The sequence below is a fragment of the Phaethon lepturus genome, unplaced genomic scaffold (genome assembly GCF_000687285.1).
Source record: "Phaethon lepturus isolate BGI_N335 unplaced genomic scaffold, ASM68728v1 scaffold399, whole genome shotgun sequence".
NCBI classification, from domain to species: Eukaryota; Metazoa; Chordata; class Aves; order Phaethontiformes; family Phaethontidae; genus Phaethon; species Phaethon lepturus.
This window is the reverse complement of record NW_010560982.1, coordinates 115,637-134,814: the sequence shown is the minus strand read 5'-3', so window position 1 is coordinate 134,814 and position 19,178 is coordinate 115,637. Positions and strand designations below refer to the sequence as shown.

General features: G+C 38.5%; 1 protein-coding gene across 2 annotated transcripts in view; it reads right to left on the bottom strand.

Moving 5' to 3' along the window:
• SORBS2 (sorbin and SH3 domain containing 2) overlaps positions 1-19,178 on the bottom strand; it is an 81,188-nt gene that overhangs the window by 20,903 nt on the left and 41,107 nt on the right. Inside the window, exons 11-15 of one of the 2 annotated variants that reach the window (XM_010293813.1) lie at positions 14,341-14,397; positions 7,482-7,534; positions 6,603-6,790; positions 3,264-4,826; positions 1,102-1,190 (exon numbers count right to left, since the gene is read on the bottom strand). In XM_010293813.1, coding sequence (XP_010292115.1) covers positions 1,102-1,190; positions 3,264-4,826; positions 6,603-6,790; positions 7,482-7,534; positions 14,341-14,397 — 1,950 coding nt within the window. The remainder of the gene's footprint in view (positions 1-1,101; positions 1,191-3,263; positions 4,827-6,602; positions 6,791-7,481; positions 7,535-14,340; positions 14,398-19,178) is intronic. The other variant, XM_010293814.1, reaches the window with a different exon arrangement.

Genomic DNA, 19,178 nt, shown 5'->3' with positions numbered 1-19,178 from the left:
TAAAGTGATTTAGTCTTTCTCTGCAAGAACTTGTGCAGGTGGGATTGCTACATTTAAAAAAAATCTCTCTCTCTAGGATATACTAGTGACTAGAATGAGCTGATTACATTATTTGCAATGATGTAAGGGTGCACATCTTTTTATAAGAGGAATAAAAAGGGACATTTGTAAGTTTTTGCATTTTACCTTTCTTGCAGGCCTGATGTTCTCAACTGGGTTCTCTCCCTTCTCATAATCTAAAGGCTGGCAAATTTAGCATACCTAGAGCATTGTCTCTGCTTGAATGGCTTGTAGTGTATTTTACGTATTTTCAAATTGAAAGATGACTTTTAAGTCACAATGCTTTAAAAGGAACACACACTATGGCTCTTGGAACTGTTTTAACCTTTATTTTGTAACGAGCAATCTTTTTTTGAAACCAGACTCTTAGTTGAATTGCAGCAGTATAACCATGTCACTGGGGTGTAAATGGATCCGAACTCAGATCCTGTAACCAGTTCTAACCTGTACCACCATTTAACAAGGTAGATGGCCCAGGGCAAAAACTTAAATATTAGCAATTAAAATACAGTATTCTTTTATGCTGTGCAACATTTAATAAAAATTAGAGAAATTGGAGATCACGCTTCAGATAAGTGGTTTTGTCTAAAAACTGTGTCTTTGCTTTTTCTAAACAAAAAATAATGGTGAAATACAGACAGTGTTTGTATCGGTTCTGAAACTACTGAGGCAGTTTCTTTGTGTAACACTCTGGTTCTCAAAAAAAGCCATTCCTCAGTCACATCTGCTATTCTGTCCCAAACACCCACTCCCATCAACTTTGACAGAGCCTGTCAGTGACTACTGAACTTATATCCACATCTATTTATACATAATTAGAAGCAGCAGCTTATGTTACAAAGCTTGACATTCTTTTACTTTCTTGAAGTACCAATCTCCTTAATGAAAAAAAAGGATGCTGTCCCACCTGATGATATGATGGTAAGTAACTGTTCCTTTGCTCTGTATCATTACCGTGTCTTAAAACGAACACACATCTTGTCTCAGATCTGTTACCAATTTTCCATATGGATATTGCTGCAATATTCATTGTTTCACTACCTCTTTGTCTGTAGTTCCTCTTTTCTCCCTTGGAGTACATCGTCCCATGTCAGTGAAAGCAGAAGAATAGCTTCCAGGAGACTCCTGGTCTACTGAAAACAGAAATTATGTGAAACACTGGCAAATTAAACAAAACCATTCAAATCTGTGATGCTGCTTGGTTTCACTTAGGGGGCCGAACAGATACTGCAATCTATTATTTTACCCTTAATAGAAAGAAAAGCACATGATATGATTGCTAAAGTGCCCCCTTAAAGGGGGAAAAAAAAAAACCCCCACCAAAACTGTCTCTCAAGCAAAGGCTGTCCTCTGATCCACAGCAGAAGAATACATTATAGAGGATTGAGAAAGCAAAATTAAGCCTTCCTGTATAAAGGGATGCATCCCTACTGGGTGAAATGGAAGACATGACAGCAGCACAGGGACTTCATCAGGTTGCATGAAACTGTTTTGGAATGCCAACAATATATACACAGAATTACATGCAAAAAATATGACTAAAGCATGCTTCAATGAGAAAATAGTGAAGAAAAATTGTTTCCTCCTAAGTGATCTAAGATGCATTTCTACTTTACCAGGGGCATGTGTTAGGCAGCACAAGGGAATTTAAAAGGATGTTATTTCATAAAAGCAACTGTGTTTTAAGAGATGGTACAAATCATTACTCACCAATCTATGTGGCAGACTTTCTCTAAAGCATCGTTTACCAATGTTGTTTACAGGGTTGTATATTATAGGATGGTGAATACATCTTTTCATGTTTTAATAATAATAAAATCAAAATCTTACACTCTTTATAGCTCTGCGAGTTGCCAATGTGAAATAAAAATATAAAGAATTATTTCAGACCAAATGATGATATGAACTGCCTGCATGAGAGGAAACGGCCTGAAGTTGCACCACAGGAGGTTTAGACTAGGTATTAGGAAAAATTTCTTTACGGATAGAGTGGTCAAACATGGGAACGGGCTGCCCAGGGAGGTGGTGGAGTCACCATCACTGGAAGAGTTCAAAAAACGTGTGGATGTGGCACTTCAGGACATGGTTTAGTGGGCATGGCGGTGTTGGGTTGATGGTTGGACTTGATGATCTTAAAGTTCTTTTCCAACCTCAATGATTCTGTGATTATATTGTCAAAGATGCTCTGTCACAGAGGACTGCATGTCTAGAAGCAGAATTCTTTAATACAGAAATGTAACCATTTAAAAAGAGAAATAAATTACCGAATTGCCAAAGACATTAATCATTTGGGATGCACCTTTATGCACTCCTGCTACGAATTTAGTTTGCTTCTTTTAATATCGCAAGGTTAAACTTAAACATTTTAAGCTCAAGCAATTTTTTTTGAGAAAAAGAGAAGCAGAGCATCAAACAATTCAAAGTAGTAACTTTAAGAGCAGATCACTGCCAAGACAAACTTTTTACAAAGTTATACTCAACCTGTTTCATTCAAGTTTTGATTATTAAGAATTTCCCTTCCAAGAGGATAGGAAATTTCTCAAAACTTGATAGATACATTAAAATTATATGAGAGGAACTAGTTTTACCGCCACAGAAATTGGAAATGGTATTGTTTGAACAGTGGAAATGGAAACTTCCTAAAATGATCGTAAGGTCTATTCACAAAAAGTAATGTAAAGCAATGAAATTAGTGTATTTTCATAAGAAAACAGAATCAACTTTCTATAATACTAGCAGAATTAACAGCATTTTTATCACTTGTAACAAAACTATACAGAACAATCTGTTTTAGTGCAGATTTTTTTTTTAATTAAAAAGGAAGGGCTATCTGCATATTGTTTTCTGTTTGACAAGCATCTTACGGTGCATGCATTCACTTTCTGTAAGGTCTTTTTCTTGGGGGGAAAACACCCCCACATTGCTTAAATTAATAACACCACTATAATTTATAGCACCAATAATCTATCAGTTGAAATACACCGGTACTCCAGTTGTCCAGATTACTGTATTTTGTGAATAGACAGCAGATTTATCTATCTATCCTAACCACCTATGTAAAAATGACATCCTTCATTAAGAATTTTGTGGGATGAAAGCTTCTTACAGATGACACAAGTAAAAATGGAAAGGGAAAGGGTGGAAATACAGGGAGTAACGCTGAGTAAGTAAATCAGAAGGACAGAGGAAGAAAGTTAATCCACCTTGGAAACACAGTGCACTATCATTGTTGTTAGTTGCATCCATGTCTGGAAAAGAGGCACTAAGAGGTAATCTTCCACAATCATTCTGGTACAGTGGGCGATGGCTAGCACCATCTTGAGGCAGTGGATGAAAAGGCTGGTGCATGGGACTCTTTTTCAGAGCTTTGAGAGATGAATTCCTTTCTGGAATGTCTGGAAGCAGCTCAGTAATAAGTCTGTGTAATATACTGTTGTCAGGCAAGCTTCCCCTTCTTTTTTCAGCTTTAATTTGGTCACAGATGTCTTTAAGTGCAGAATCTAGTGCTTCAAATACAGATGACTTGCATTTTTTCTTTTCAGTTTGTTTTTTAGGAGCTGCATTTTTTTTTCTCCGGAAAGGCACTGGACTGACTAGGAATGCTATCTTAGAGAGGCCAGATTCTGCTTCCTGTCTCCTTGGATCGTCAGTGGTTTCTTGTTTAGCCCTTTCATGTTTTAGCATGGTGGTGAAGCGGGTGTAGGATGCTGGACATCGCCCTTTGCAGGAGCTGATGAGATGCCTGTGGTGGTGGTGATGGTGGTGGTGGTGATGCCCTGATCCGTAAAAGCTTTCAGATGACGTGAAGGAAAAGTGGTCAAAGTCGCTTTCACTACAAAAGGATGAACCTTCGATCTGGATAAAGTCACTGAGGTCAGAAACCACTCCATCTTGATCACTGTCTGAAAAATCCATATGCGATCGTTGCGGCTCATCACTGGTCACTTCAATATGAATTGGCACCAGGGTTTTAGACTTGTAGCTCCGTTGTACCTGAGAGGGATGTCTGCCTTGATTTTCTTCTTCCAGCAAGGATTCAATAGAAAATCGCCTCTTTGGACATAAGCCATTATTAGGAGGCTCTAATGTAACAGTTGACAACATTTCATCACCTAGGTTCGGCATGGATTTTGATTTCTGAATTAATTTTTCAAATTCAGATATTCTGGTTGGCACCATGTCTCTGGGCACCTCTTCAGTAGAAGACTCTCTCCAGCCTTGAAGAATACCTTTGTGCTGTTCTTTTTCATACTGCAATATTCTGGACTTCACAGAACAAATCACCTCAGAATTCATCAAGTCCTTACGATTGATGCGGTGCATCTTTTTGTACATTTTTAGGAAACCTGGGGCATCATGTGCAGATCTGTGACGAACTCTTGACCTACTACTACCACAGCCCTCAGGAACATATGGGGAGGCCCAGTTCATTGAGCAGACTTCTTTGGAGTCTTCCTCACATAGCAGAGAGCCCATGCTTTCAGACTTGGCCTGTGCATCGGGAAAACCATCACGATCATCTGTTAACAGATCATCACAGCTGCGAGATTTTCTCTTTGGAGAAGCAGTTTCTTCTGTGCTGCTCCAGACTTCTGCATTTTGGCGAGTCATTTGCCAGCCATTCTTGTAGCTGATGGCCCTTCTTGAATCGTTTGGAACAGCTAAATGTTGTCTGTAAGTGCTACAGTAATCTAATTCATTTGAGGTGTTGTAGTTGTGCACTGAATAACTTAAAAGGGATGGATATACTTTGCTAATATCCCCACCTTTATAATCCATAAAGCAGCATGGTAAAAAAGAGACATTGCCAGAAATTAAAAGATTCAGAAAGTTGGAATTAACATCAGTATTAGAAAGACTAGAAAAGACACAGCAATTAATGCATGTATCAACTTAGGTCAGTACGTAAGTTGATACAGCCTGGGGCAGCAGAGCTAATTAAGTTATTTTCCAGCTGTAAGAATGTACTCATGATAATTTGAACATCAAAAAGAATTCCTTACGAATTATGGAGGTGTTACCCCCTCCGCAACCTCCCCACAAAAGCAATGTAAGAAATCAAGCATTAGTATTGATTTTGAAGCAGGTCAGCAGAAAATAGAAGCTGCAAAGGATTTAAAGATGAAGCCAAACACAAATCTAGACCTCAGTCAACTACTGACTTTTCCACCTGTGCATTCTGAAAGAAGCTGTTTAGAATTTTTGAGATGAATAATGCTCAGAGTTCACAACAACTGCATATTCTAAGATAATTAAGACAAAGATAAATCTGTATATAAGATGAACTGGGAAATTTCTCCCAGTTGTTCATAGGCAGCCCGCTCTTTCCTTGTGTAATAGCACTGAAGGGAGTGGTGTTTTCTACAGCTTATGGAGGGAAGAACAAGGCAGCTGAGGAACTGCTATACAGGTGTAGGGGAAGATGTATCAGTTTACCAAGCCTAATGAGCAATAACCCTTAGCTTGACTTCCATAACAAAGCCTGAATTTTCAAGCAAGTTTAAAGACATATGTTTATGCACATGCTAGATCTAGAAGTCACTATGAGACAAAACTGGAACCGTGGTCTCTCATAACTTGCACTGTACTTTCAAAAATGGTCTAAAGTGGCAACATTCAGTTCAGGGGACATGCCTCAAATAGCTCCATCTGCATTCCAGAACAACAACTTTGAATCTGGATCAGAAACTGAAACACTTGAGTTCAAAACCCAGCTACAGGCTGATTAGAAAGTATAGCTACAAAATACAGCATTAAATGAATAACAACTCAAACAGAAGGAGACAACACTGTATACAATACTACTCTGTATGTTGTTTCCAGTAAAGCATACGGTGGAAGTCTTTTGTCTTGCTAAAAAACAACCCACCCAAAACCCCAAACCCAAACCAACAGCTGATTCAATTATCTCTTTTCTGGAGAGACATGGAGAATGGTAACAATGGTGAATTACTTGGAAAAAGAAACTAATTAGATTGTATATGCTGTACTGAATACTTAAAGAACTTATGAAATAAAAAAATCAGACTATGGATGTTTGCTTGATTAAATTAGGTCCTGATAACTGACAACGTCTAAGACATCAGCCATAGATTTGAAAGGTCTGCTGTTCTGGAAATACATCTTTAACTTTATACACTATTTGTCTTGATTAAGTTTCTGTATATGCTGAAAACAATTTTAAAATCACAATAATCTAATAAGATTAAAACTAATAAGTTTACTAAGTTAACGAATAAGTTAAAACTTCATGGGTTTATATGTTGTGGTACAAATCATAGTCTTCATTTAGGCAATTTTCTTTTGTTAGAATAAGCAGTTGAAGTCGGAAAATCCTTGTTACAAATCTAGGTTTTCAGCTTAAAATTACACACGTAAGAATAAAGAAGTTAGCCTTTGATGAAGGGCCCAAAGCTGTTGCTTCCTATAGTGAATCTCCCAAAGAAGTGCACTGAGCAGCTGTAGACAGCTGCATTTACTAGCAATGTATTGTACAACACATCATCAGTAGTTTTCCGCTAAGAAATATGCTCTCCTCTTACCTTTTGGTCTTGATGGAGAAGAAGGAGATGAGCTAGTTAACGGCTTCCTAAGGGTGGTATATGGGCCTTGCATATCTGTACGGCCCAGGCTAGGCCTGTTTGCGTTCTGATCGCTGTGCGCCCTCTGATGACTTACAGCAGGTTCCGACTTCCTCCTTTTTCTGTAGTCACTCGCAGTGCTTGCAGAACTACAGAAATAAGCAGTATTAGCAGCAGTCTGATTCTGAGATCAGAATTAATGAATTCAAAAAGTAAGCTCATAACTGTATTATTGGTTTATAGAGTAAACAATGCCAGAGCAAATACGTCAAAACCATGTAAAGGGGAGAAGCACTGGTCACAGGCATCTTACAGCATATTTCACAGAGAAAAGCTGAATTTCTTCTTCACTCGATTGTTTTACAGTTTTATACAAAATTGTGATGTCATTTCTACAGCGAAGGCTTTGAAGTAAATGCATCGAGTGTCTTTAGACTACTTTTTAGTACTGGAAGTTCAGCGCAAAGATAGGACAAAGACAGAGACCAAGAACAGAGGAGGTAGCATCCTTAGGAAAACGGCACAAAGTGCTGCAGGCAGCAAGGTTAAATGACATGTTCCTGCAGTTGAGACAGAAGCTCAGGGATGTTGGTAGAAAGACCCAAAATACAGCAAGGCTTAGTTTGAATGTAAACAGTAAGTCCCTGTAAAACAAAAGTAAGGTTCACACTTCAGCATCAAAATACAAGCACCCTCTCTGTGCATCTCTCCATTTTGTCAGTAGCTAACAGGTGAATGTTAAAATTTGACTCTCTGCAACATCTGCTGGCTTCAGGTCACAAAGAAACCCCTCAGGCTGTATAATCTCTGGCTACTGAAACCATACATTGCATTTCTTACCTAGAGGGTCTGTTCAGGCCTTTGTCTGTTGAATAGTGATGATATAAGGAAGTCTGTGAAAACAAATACATGAATCCTGTTACACATCTGTATTTGAAAAAAAGGGTGATAATTTCTGCATATATGTTCGATTATGATTGTTACTCTGTGAAAGTGCCTATAAAAGCAGACTATGATGATTAACACCCTGGGAACTCCAACGTAGATACTGCATTATTTAATGAGAATAGTTATGTGTTTTTTAAAAAGCATCGCTAGACTTCATTTCCCATTCTACTTCAGGGATGTTTTTTCTTTTAAAGCACTACTAAATAACAATCCAAAGCCATGCTTCTGTATACACTTTTCAAAAATAGATACAGAACAGCTGAAATGAACTTTTACTATAAAAACATAAACATCTGCATAGAATTCCTTCATGCACCAGTCAGGTCTGCAGAGCTTCTCCCCCCGCCCCCCGCCAATTACTCGCCACAATCAATTATAGCCAGAAACTTCTGTAAATCCCATGATGTTTGTTTGTGGCCACTTGCTGACCACCTTATATTCCTGGTAAGAAAGCTCTTACTGCAGAATGTTAGTCGTTGCTTACAGAGTTATGGTAGTGGCTACTGCATGAGCCCTGGAAGACGGTATGGAGTACTGCTCCATAATTTGATTATTGATGCAAAGTCAACCTTAAATGACCACTAATTATAAATCAATCATGTCATACATTTCAAGCCTGCAGTCAGAATGAGGTAATACTACAGTTCTGGTAACTAGATATGAATCTAGAATGAACTCCATGGTCCCTGGGGTATTTCTTCATGGGTACAAAGCAGTGTGGCTCCAAAGGTAAACTTGTTTTAAGCTCCTGGCATGTCACTTCAGAGCTAACCTGACGGACTGGAAATAGAACTATCCTACAGCTTCACAAGCTGCGGAAACTATTCTTTTCTCTACAGAAGCCTTCTAGGTTTTTTCTCTGTATGGAGAAATCTTTACCGACTTCTCTCTGTACAACAGGACTGCAGAAGCAATAGCACCCATTGCCTGTGTAAGTGCTTTTTTTTGTTAGGTATTCTTTTTTTCCCAGTGATTTGAACTGCACGTTCACACATAAGAGTTCATCCAGATTTGTAAACTGACACTTACGTATGCTTCTAGAAGGCACTTGTTAGTCTAAGAATATTTAGGAACAGATTTCATGAGACTGCCTACTTTAAATGGCATTCTAGAGGAACTGTTGAAACTCCTTTTACAGGTGGGGCACTATAAAGACAATATGACTGTTCAGTTAGAGCTCACTTGTCAGTTGGGCTCATTATTTAAGACCTGCATCACAGACCAAGCGGTCCTATCGGGACACTAATTGAAGTCTTCATTTCTGGATTATACTGAAATTTATTATACTGTGAGGCAGGGAGAACCACACAACCATGACATGATATGGATCAAATGTTATCTAAAACTTGAGCTAAGATCATTCCCACTTTCTCAGTAATTTTTGATGATATTTTAATTTAAATCACAATAAAAATCTGGTAAAAATACTTTCAGGCTTCTGGTAAGAATGGCACCTGAGATTCAGCAGTTAAAAGATGTTAATAATTCAAAGACTTTAAAGTTACTGTCCAGAGAAAATAAGTCCTCTATAACTTATTTAAGGTGATCTCGCATAGAGTTTCAAAATGTTTATTTTTTTCTAAACAGAAATTTCTTTGCTTTGTGGACAAGTGTTCAAGTATTTCTTTTGTGTTACTACTTATTACTACTGTTATTCTCATTGTTAAATGCTGTCATGTTCATAAGCTCCAGTTTCGATCAGAATAACTTGCTGTATAAATGCAAAGGTAGAGTCTTTCCTCAAATGAGATTACAAGTCTGGGGTAAGTGATCTATAAATACGCTCCCTACAAAAACCAGTAACATAAACCTGGCCACTAGAAACAGCAGGACTAGGTTTTTGATACTTCCCTCAAGTCATACTTGGCTTAACTTGTATAACACTGTGGCAGAAGTAGCTCTAACATGGATTTCTATTCGTTTAAGCATTATGAAAACGAGCTGTATCCTGTTAGCAGTGTTTGTGCACAGCTCTTGTTCCTCTTGATTTCAACAGCTATTTTGAAGGCAACAAATTTTTAAAAGAACATTGGGTTCTGATGTTGCCAAACAGAGCTATGGCAACACTGATGTTTCACCAAGAGACAGCACAGGAACTGGCCTGTAATTGAAGGAATTTAGTTTCAAGGCTTCTTGCTGATCTTGGACAGCTCAACATGAGATGTTTTCAGCCCACAAACTCTCATGTGCTTTTCATTTTGGGTGAAACCTCAAAGTAAGCACATGTCTAGGAAAAAGGGAAACCCAAGTTTTTGATTACAACTACTTGTTTGTTTTCTTCCAATTTATTTTGAAATCAAATAGACTACTGGACTAAATCATGAAACCACGACAATTGTTCCACTTCATTGTTTTAGTCATTTGTGTGTTTAAACTCACTAGTCTTCGCATCTATTCAGAATGGGAGCAATGCAGGACACGAGTAATAGGTCTAAGAGTCATGTGCTCTAGAAGTGATGCATCTTTGAGACATATTAAAGTCTCTTTTCAAACATTCCGTCACCACATTAGAGGCAAAGCTGAAGCAGTTTCTCTGCTGCTGCTGAAATTCTTACCTGATGGATACTGTTAAATTGCTCCTGTCAGAGCTCAAGCAGCCCAAAACATCTCAAACTACTTCTGAACAACAAACATGATTCTGTTGTAATATGCTACATTATTCTGTATGACAAGTATATTTTTTTAAATAATAAAACAGGAAATGAAAAGAATAGATTTTTTCTCATCCTTATCCTTCCACTGCTGCACTGTATCACGGATTTCCAGGTTGTGGAAGCTAATGCTGAAGTTCTGGCAACACAGAAATGTGACTTATGCTATGTACAAAGAGGGGAGGCTAGAAATAAGCTCCAAAAATTACTTTTGTGCTATGCTAAAAAAATGAAAGGACTACTTGTCATGCACAGTCATTTTCAGCTCATCCAATACAACCTCCAGACACATTAGAGGAGACATGATCTCCTCTATTCATCTGCATCTCATTTACAGTAGAGAACGACATGCACGCAACCTACAGTGTGTGCCCTACAGTAGGAAGGAGAAAGTCGCATTAAAAAAGTATCAATGGCAGTGTGTCCCCCGCTAGGAACTCCTGTTGCATTTACTCTTTTTGAATTAACACATCTTCAAGCAACACTCATCTGCAATCTGCAGCCTTTGTATGAGATCTTCACACGACGTGGGAATTAAGCTGTTACCAAGAGGAACAAGGTGAGGTAGCGGGACATAGCCCATATTCTCAAGGAACAGGGAAGCGTGCATCAGTGATGTCAGGAGGACGGCGTTCTCAGTGGGGCACGTCTGCTGTAGCAACAGCTTACTGGAAGATGACTACCAACACTACTGACCATGTGCCCAGTTTCTCCCAGCGTTAGGTGTTCCCATCAGTGAAGGTTTGCCTCACTCATACAATGATGTATCCCTTTCCCAGGTGCCTTTCTGTGCAGTGGTGCTCCACAGATGCTTTTTTCCATGATGGGAGAGTACAGAAGACTCTGGAATACAATCAAGTTTTATCACAGCATCTGATTTTTATTTGCTAAACTTGCTAAAACCAACCTATTTTTCTGCAAGCAAATGCCAAGTTATTTCTTACAAGCTTCATTTTCCTAGTAAAACACAGATTTCAAGGTTTGGTTTTTTTTTTTTAATCATCTGTCATTGCATTGTTCTTAGGCGATAAACAAACTATGTATGATACTTTAAAATTAAAAACTGACTTGTAGATTCGAACATGAAGACAGATAATTATTGACTACAGTATTGGAAGTACTGTAACCTAGCTCATGAAGTTAGTGGACTTAAATGGGGTACTGTGAAACAAAACCATACCATCTGCTCTAGGAAAGGAGTAAAGAATCAAACCTCCTTTCCACAGGCAGATTAAACAGAAGCCTGTGTTTTGGAGCCAGTTCTGTTATCGCAGTGTGCTGACAATCATCAGATATTCTCAGACAGACAATAAACCTGTTATTAGCACTTAGGAAATTATCCCTATTTTATTTCTCAGTATTTGTGATGCGTATGGGGCTCATGATGAGTGCATTACTGTTAACCTGTTCTGTCTAAACAAAATATCATGGTATTTGTTTTTTAAAATATGTTCTGAAGAAGGTATTTATTCCCAAGTCTTTATGGTTCATACAGTCCCTATTTTCAAGCTTTTCTTTACATCCTCTGAAAGCGCAAAACTACTTTATGACAATTCTCCCATCACTATTCAATTTCAATGACTTTAAGATAAAGATCTCCTATTAGGAGGTCCGTCTGCAATAAAACCATAAAAGCCAGGAGCAGAGTTGCTCACACCAACAGGTAGCATAACCACAGTTCTCCTCGCATTTCTACACAACAGAGTGAAGCAAAGGCCTCAGGTCTTTGTGCTTCCCTATGCTAAACACAACACAAAACTCCCCATCACAAAAACACACATCTGAGCCTGTTCTGGAAAATGTCAGAGTCTTACTTCAAAACTGGCCACAACTATCAACCTCATCTTTGTTGACTAGTCGCTACCACAGTCTGGTAACCAGCAGAGGAAGGAGACTCGGGCTGACAGGTGATCTCTGTTAGAACTGTTGCATGAGGGGATACAAACATTGCAGATTAATTGCGACTGCAGGGTTTCTTGTGCAGGTGCCAACCCCTTCCACTGGGGACTGGCCCAAGATCATCTGTGACATGATACTGGCCAAACAGCCATGAATGAGGCAGTGATTTCTTTCCACCATTTGTAATGGCTCCAGGGCTATACAGACTGTGATGTAAATCCCAAGGATTTGGGATTTGCTTCCTATGGAAGGCAACGGGTAAATCACACAGCTGAAAACAAACCACAGAGAACTTGTTTATCCACAGCATTCCCCAGGCCATAAATAGTGTGTTAGTGACCAGCCTAAGACAGCAAGAAGTGTGTGTCATGCTAAAGCTGATGGCTGGGTTACTGTTGGTAAAAGGCTTTTGGTTTCTGTCCTTTAAGATACTCTTATCGCCTTGAATATAACTTGCCCTTCTGCCCATTCTTTGATGCCTTCTGTGATGTTTTTCTACATGAAAGATACTGTATGTTGCGCATTCTATGATACTAATTTCTACCACAGGTATACGTTATTCTGCCTAGGCTGTGTGGAGCTTGTACCTTCTACTCACTGATAGGACATATAAGGCAAAGGTGAAAGCAAACAGTGGATATGGTGGTTTTTCACTGCCAAGAGCACGTACCACTGTTTGTAGCTGTCCTATCAGCTCTGGGACATTTATTGACCCATGATCCCTCCAAGCCACTTCCAAGTGGCCCAACAGAACACATCCTCCCCAATCCCCCATCCCCAAAGTTAACTAGGAATCTTCCAGAATATTCAATGCTGCCCTATATGGATAAAGGCCGTCTGACAAAAATAATTAAATATGGGAGAAAACCACTCCAATCTACCAAATACAGACTTTGTAGAATATTTTGATTTGGTTCTACTCAAAAAACCCAGATATATATTTACAATTAACTCAATGTTTTAGCTGTTTTCATGCATCAAGTCTTTAACGGTGACTGAAAATGAAGTTAGGGAAAGTAGGCAAAAGCTGTAAACAACAAACAGGCTTGTTTGCATGATGGCTCTAATACTTTAGGAAGTTATTCGGAATATTGCCCGCCCCCATATTTAATTTGCTGTAGTTTATGAACATGATTTATCATATTCAAAGATTTTAAAAGTTTCAAAAGAAAAGATAAATGCCTTTGTAATTTAAACCAAGAGAAAAGCAGTATTACTTAGTAGCCATTTTACCCAGACCTACTGAACATGATAATATTTCAAATAATCATGCTAGGCCTTTTAAGTTGTCTCTGATGTATAGAGTACTCTCAAGTATTAGTGAAGGCCTAGAAGCTTATTGTCTCGGAGAACTGGGCCCAAATTTCACAACTGAGTTTTTTTCAGATTTATAGAACTTAAAATGAAACCAGAGTAACTTGCAAACAATTGGCAATTTAAGGCCATGGTTTGTGCTTAATTTTTGGAGATGCTGCAGAAGATGAGAGTGAATCACGCATATGAACAAAGTAAAGCCACCATATGAAGTACAGTTGTCATTACAGGATTCATGGAGTTTTGCCCTAACACCCTAAAAATGGGGAGGGAGAGGAGAAGGAATGAAAGCCTGAATCTCTCCCACTCAGAGTAGGGCAATGGCAGCCCACCACCTGATCTTGATGCATTTTATTTGCAGTAATGACAGCGACAGTCAATCCTGCAGTTATAAATTTACAACAGGATTATTAATTGCTGTAGTGCCTGATTAGCAACCTGGGTCATAAATACTTAACTGGAGAAATGGTAACTTAGCCAGAAAGGCTTTCACCTGACATACAGAATTTGCAGCCAGATATTTTAATAAAGAAATACCACTGTGCTGATGTATTAATTGTGTCTGAAAGCAATGCACTTGCCCAACTCTGAAGAAGTGGGAATTTGTCAAAGAGTTAGAGACATATGGGCTGTCGTGTAATTCTGAGTGTTAATCTCGGATCAGTTGTGGGGATAAGGACTCACAGTTCCTAGGATAATAAGATCAACATCCAAAAGCACTAGTGATCTGGAAAGATATGAAGACAAAGATACAATGATTGTAAATTAGAAACGTCCCACAGCTATCAGAAGGAAACCACTAAATTTTAACCAACTTAAGACATAAATGGCGAGCACTCCAACCCATCTTCCCAAGAGAATCATCTGAACAAGAATCATTCATTTACCTCATTGGAAACACCAGAAGAATTGTCTTGAACATAGTCCAAAAGCTTTTTAGGTGGCTGCATCATAAAAGCAGAAGTGTAGAGATGAAATGAAGTAGAATCAATGGCAGCAAGGAATGAAACATGTGGAGAAGGTGACACAGTTAGAAACTAAGTGTTGACAACATCAGATACAAAGAGTGACACATATAGGTAGAATGGAAGGAGGAATGTGTTACAGTATTTTTTAAATCATAAGCATCTTAATAAAATGTTAGTAACTTTAGGTGGCAAAATTTACAACTGAAATGGTTGAATCAATACTAGCGGTTTTTAATACTGATGAGAGAGAAGAGTATAAAGCATCACAGTTATGTTCTGCTGGGGAAATCTCAATATACTTTATCTTACTGGAGACACTAATCTCAGGTTATCAGTATGGGTAAAATACTGTTGACATATTGTTCATCAGAAGAATGTATCTGGACTGTTTCTGCCCACCTAGGAGGAGGAATGACAAAACAACTTGAATGACTAGATAAAAGGAGATTAAAGGTAATCAGTGAAAATGCGATACGTTATAGACCACTGGATAACAAGTTAAACCCAGATATATTTAACTTTTAAAGAAAATTATTTTCAGGTGGCATTCAATGGGTAGTTTTTTGAAATGTTACGACTAAAACATTAAAGCTTTAAAAGAATGTATATAGTTTTGCCTTCTCTTCTGCTCTTACCCAAGTAGCTGGGAGTTCTGATTTTGGCTTATGGCTAGCTCCAAAAAGGGACTAAGGTACCCGGTTCCCAGAGTGCCCTCCAGGGCCCTGTGTCAAGCGCTCGGGCTCCTCGCGTAGCCCGGCATGTCAGTAATTAGCATGCTGAGGGGGGCTTCAGAGAATTGCTAGCTAACAGGGAAAGATAAGAATGGGAATGTTTTAAAGCCTGATACTCTCAAGCTCAAATGCCATGTCTATTTGGGATGTCCTGCTGGCAGGCAAATGCTTTTGGTTTTTTTCCTCAATTGGCCCAGGACCCTGGGGAGCTACGAGAATACTTAAATTAGACTGAGGGAACGCTTGGGTTTACTTTCCTCCTTTTTCTGAGGAGATTTGAAGTCACCTCTTCCACCTGTCTGGAAAGTCCTCTAACCACCGTGTTAGACATTCTTCTGGGATGAAGACATTTGTTATCCTTTTTCCTAAAGATATTAGAGTGAACGAATTTGAGCTCCGTGGAGCCAGAGAGAGTGTGTGCAAAAGCAAGAGCAGGTGCATCTCCAACCTAGTCATTAAGGCACTGTGCAGGGAGGAAGCGAAACCTAGTTCTCAGTCTTGCTTTGAGGACAACATTTCTGTTTTATCCTTGCACAAGATATATAAACAGCCTCTGGTGCGTACATCCAATTAAGCCTGTGGTAGTTGCAGAAGAATTGCGAGTGCCTAGACAACCAAAGGTGAAAACCTGAGGTACCTCTGATCTTGTTTCAACCAAATGGAGCTTTTCAGGTTTATAATTTTAAACATAAATGCTTGCAGTAGGACTAAGGTAGCATCTGTTTGCCCGAATCCTTTTTTTGGACCTATTTGTGAAAATCGGAGCAGAACTGAAGGCTGGTTGTTCAAACAGGTGTCTAACTTGAAATCAGAGCAAACACGTATCTCTCTATTCAGGTACAAAATATGTATTCTGCACGTATGCATACAAGAGAGGAAAAAAAGGAGAAAAAACCCCTCAGTATTTACTGACATAAGCAATTTGTATGTGGTTATGTACTTTTAAATTTAGACACATTCCTTCAAGTAAAATACATGATTTGTAACTTAGCATCCCTAACGCAAACTGGCATGTTTTTCTGTTCTGAGAGATTGTTTAAAAATAATCCAGCCAAATGCAAAAGACTTAGGGAGACTAGTAAACATTGCCATTTAACATTCAATTTGCCTTGTTCTTAAGTATTTACACACTACTATTTGTCTAATATGTAGTCTGTATTAAAGCTGTTAAAGCTACTACCTCTGGCAAGTTAAGGTTCCACTTGAAAAATAATAGTTATATGCATGAGATGACTTTGTTGATCTTTCTAAAAACAAAACAAAAAATCTTAACTTTACTAGCGTATGTTTGTTGAATTTGGTAATTCATAAATTCTTCATTATAAAAATATTTTTCCTAATGTTTAAATATGAATATTCTGTCCTCACTTACCGGACGTCCAAACTCCAGTTCTGAAAAGAATTTATACCAGGGTTCGTTTTCTAAATCTATGTCATCTGGGTTTATGCGATCAGTCTGGAGCAGTTGTGAAGGAAAAGGGAAGGAAAAGGCACACACTGAGCGAAGTGCTAGAAATGCCATGTCACTTTAACAACAAACACACACAAACACAAAACAAATATGGGGAAAGGAAGGGAATAAAATCAAAGAATGAAGATGGTATTTAAGATAGAGAATACTCCTGTTCAAGAGCTGTCATTTGACTGGCTGGTAGCTTTAATACTTCTTTTTGTTGCTGTTCTTCCATTGACTGGAAGATGCTAAACCTTTTAAAAACACTCTTCTGAAGCTAAGAGGGCTCTCTGACCACTTCTGTAAACATCACTGCACTAGTTAAGTACATTTAATGCTACTAAGGATTCCTTGTTAACATGATGGTTTAAATGATTGTCATCTTCACCACAGGCAAGAAATTGCCCATCTGATCAGCAATAACAACATAATTTTATCAGTATTGCTTTTGGTCATTCTTTGTCTTCTCACAAAGCATGTTAATTTTGGATTTCGCTGTCTTGAAGCAAGTGCCAAACAGAGATTATCAATATGCATCATGCAAGCACAACTATATTAAAAAGCCACTTCAGTATGTGAAACCGAACTGGTGTATTTTAAATCCTATGGTAAAAAATAGGGAACAAAAAGTTATGCATTCCATAATACTTGTTTTAGCAGTATTTTGTAATGCTTTGTCTCCCACAGCCTTGTTGACATAATGAAGCATTTTTTTCCACAGTGAAATACGTTGTTTTCATCTGAAAATTCTCACAGCAAAGGGATAAAGTAGCAATTGAAGATAGCATTAAGGAAATTTTTCAATGAACAGAAGAATAATTGACATATTTATTCAAGTAGCATGAAAACATGACAGTGCAAAATGGTAGAGCTCCTAATGGGATATCTAATCAACTGTAAACTTGGCTGCATTAATTATTTTCTAAATAGCTCCAGTTCCTTTGTTAGATCTGATATAAGCTGTCATGCAGCACAGAATTACAGTGAACTGTTGGCTTAAAGATCTCTGAAACAGAGAAAGCCTCTTGTTAAAGATATTTTTGAATTTAAAATTTGGTCCTCCACAACTGTAATTATCAGAACTTAGACACTAATTACGGTGTGACCTAGAAAGCAACCCACAAAGACAACAAGGTCCTGCATAAAGAGAGATACTGGTGACTAAGTACGTAACACTTTTTCCTCCCGAGTCAAGCTGTCACCAATCACATACAGCTATTTCTGTTTCTGCAAGAGATAACACTGTGCTCTTGACCATTTCAGGTAACTAAACATCTTACAGCACTTTTTTTGCTGCCTTTGATGTTACTGGAACAGACTGCCAATTTTGCTCTATTGAAAGGTCAGCAACCCTTTTGAACTACCTTGGTGCTTATGTATCTATGAGCTGTTCATGCAATATCGGGACACCAACTCTTATTTTATAGATTTATCTCCACAGCGTCCCTTTCAAGTAAGGGAAGTATTATTCCTGTGAACAGAATGCGAAGTGAATGCCAGTGAGGAACAGCTTGCCATGGTCCATAGCAGGGTCAGGAAGTGAAGCTGCTCTGGAGTTTTGCCCTTACATTTAATTTACATCCACAGCAATAATTCAGCACTACTAGTAAGACCTGTTTCACCTCAGCTATACACACGCAAGTCTTCAGTACAAAAACACCACTGAAATTAGTTTCATGAACCAACCAGTAAAGATTTGTAACCTTAATAGAGACTATCATTGATTTAAGGAAAACCATGGGATTCTCTTCTACAGGGAGATGAAGGCAAGAGGGCAAAAAATGACAGATTCACAATGCAGAAGATAACTTCATTATATATCAACTTGATTCCCATTACAGAGTATGCTTGGTGTTTTCAGAGTTTTTTTGCTTACCTTAAAAAAAATTCCACAATTTAGATCTGTATAATCTGAGAAGACAATAGCAAACAACTGCTTTTTCATAATTTCTCCACACTAAGTTACAGTATGTTGAAATTATAGCATGTTTTCATCTTTATATTATACCAATGAATTAGTTTTCACAGAAATGCTAGTATCAACAATTGGGTGCATCTACATAAAATAAGTAAATCCATTGAAATGCATATGGTGTTGAAATTGCGGAGCTGGTGGCACTACAAATCCAGGCCTGCTGACGCTACTTGCTTGGGTAGCGAGCATCAGCCTTCTGAGCCTCAAGGTCCTCTGGGTAGGATAGCAGCAGCCCCACACCTACACATCGGTGGACTGCTGTCCCGTCTTGCAGGGGGCCAGGACACAGCTAGCCAGGGAGGTAAAAATGAGAATGGGAGCTGGCTCCCCCTTTACTTTCAAATACTCTTGCAATTAGCTAAAAGCTTAAAAACCCCCGCATTTCTGCTTGTAAAGAAAAAGCTAGAAATAGCGTATTTTATGTCGTCTCTAAGTTTTTGAGTTCTCCTCATGCAGTAGTGTGCAAATAAAAGTCGAGCATAAGGAGGTGTGTAACGCTAACTCCACGCACACGAGTCCTACTTCTATTTGCAGCTTGAACCGCAGAGGGCAGCAAACAAAAAGGAACTGAGCACGAAAGCCTGCAAGTTCCCTGCTG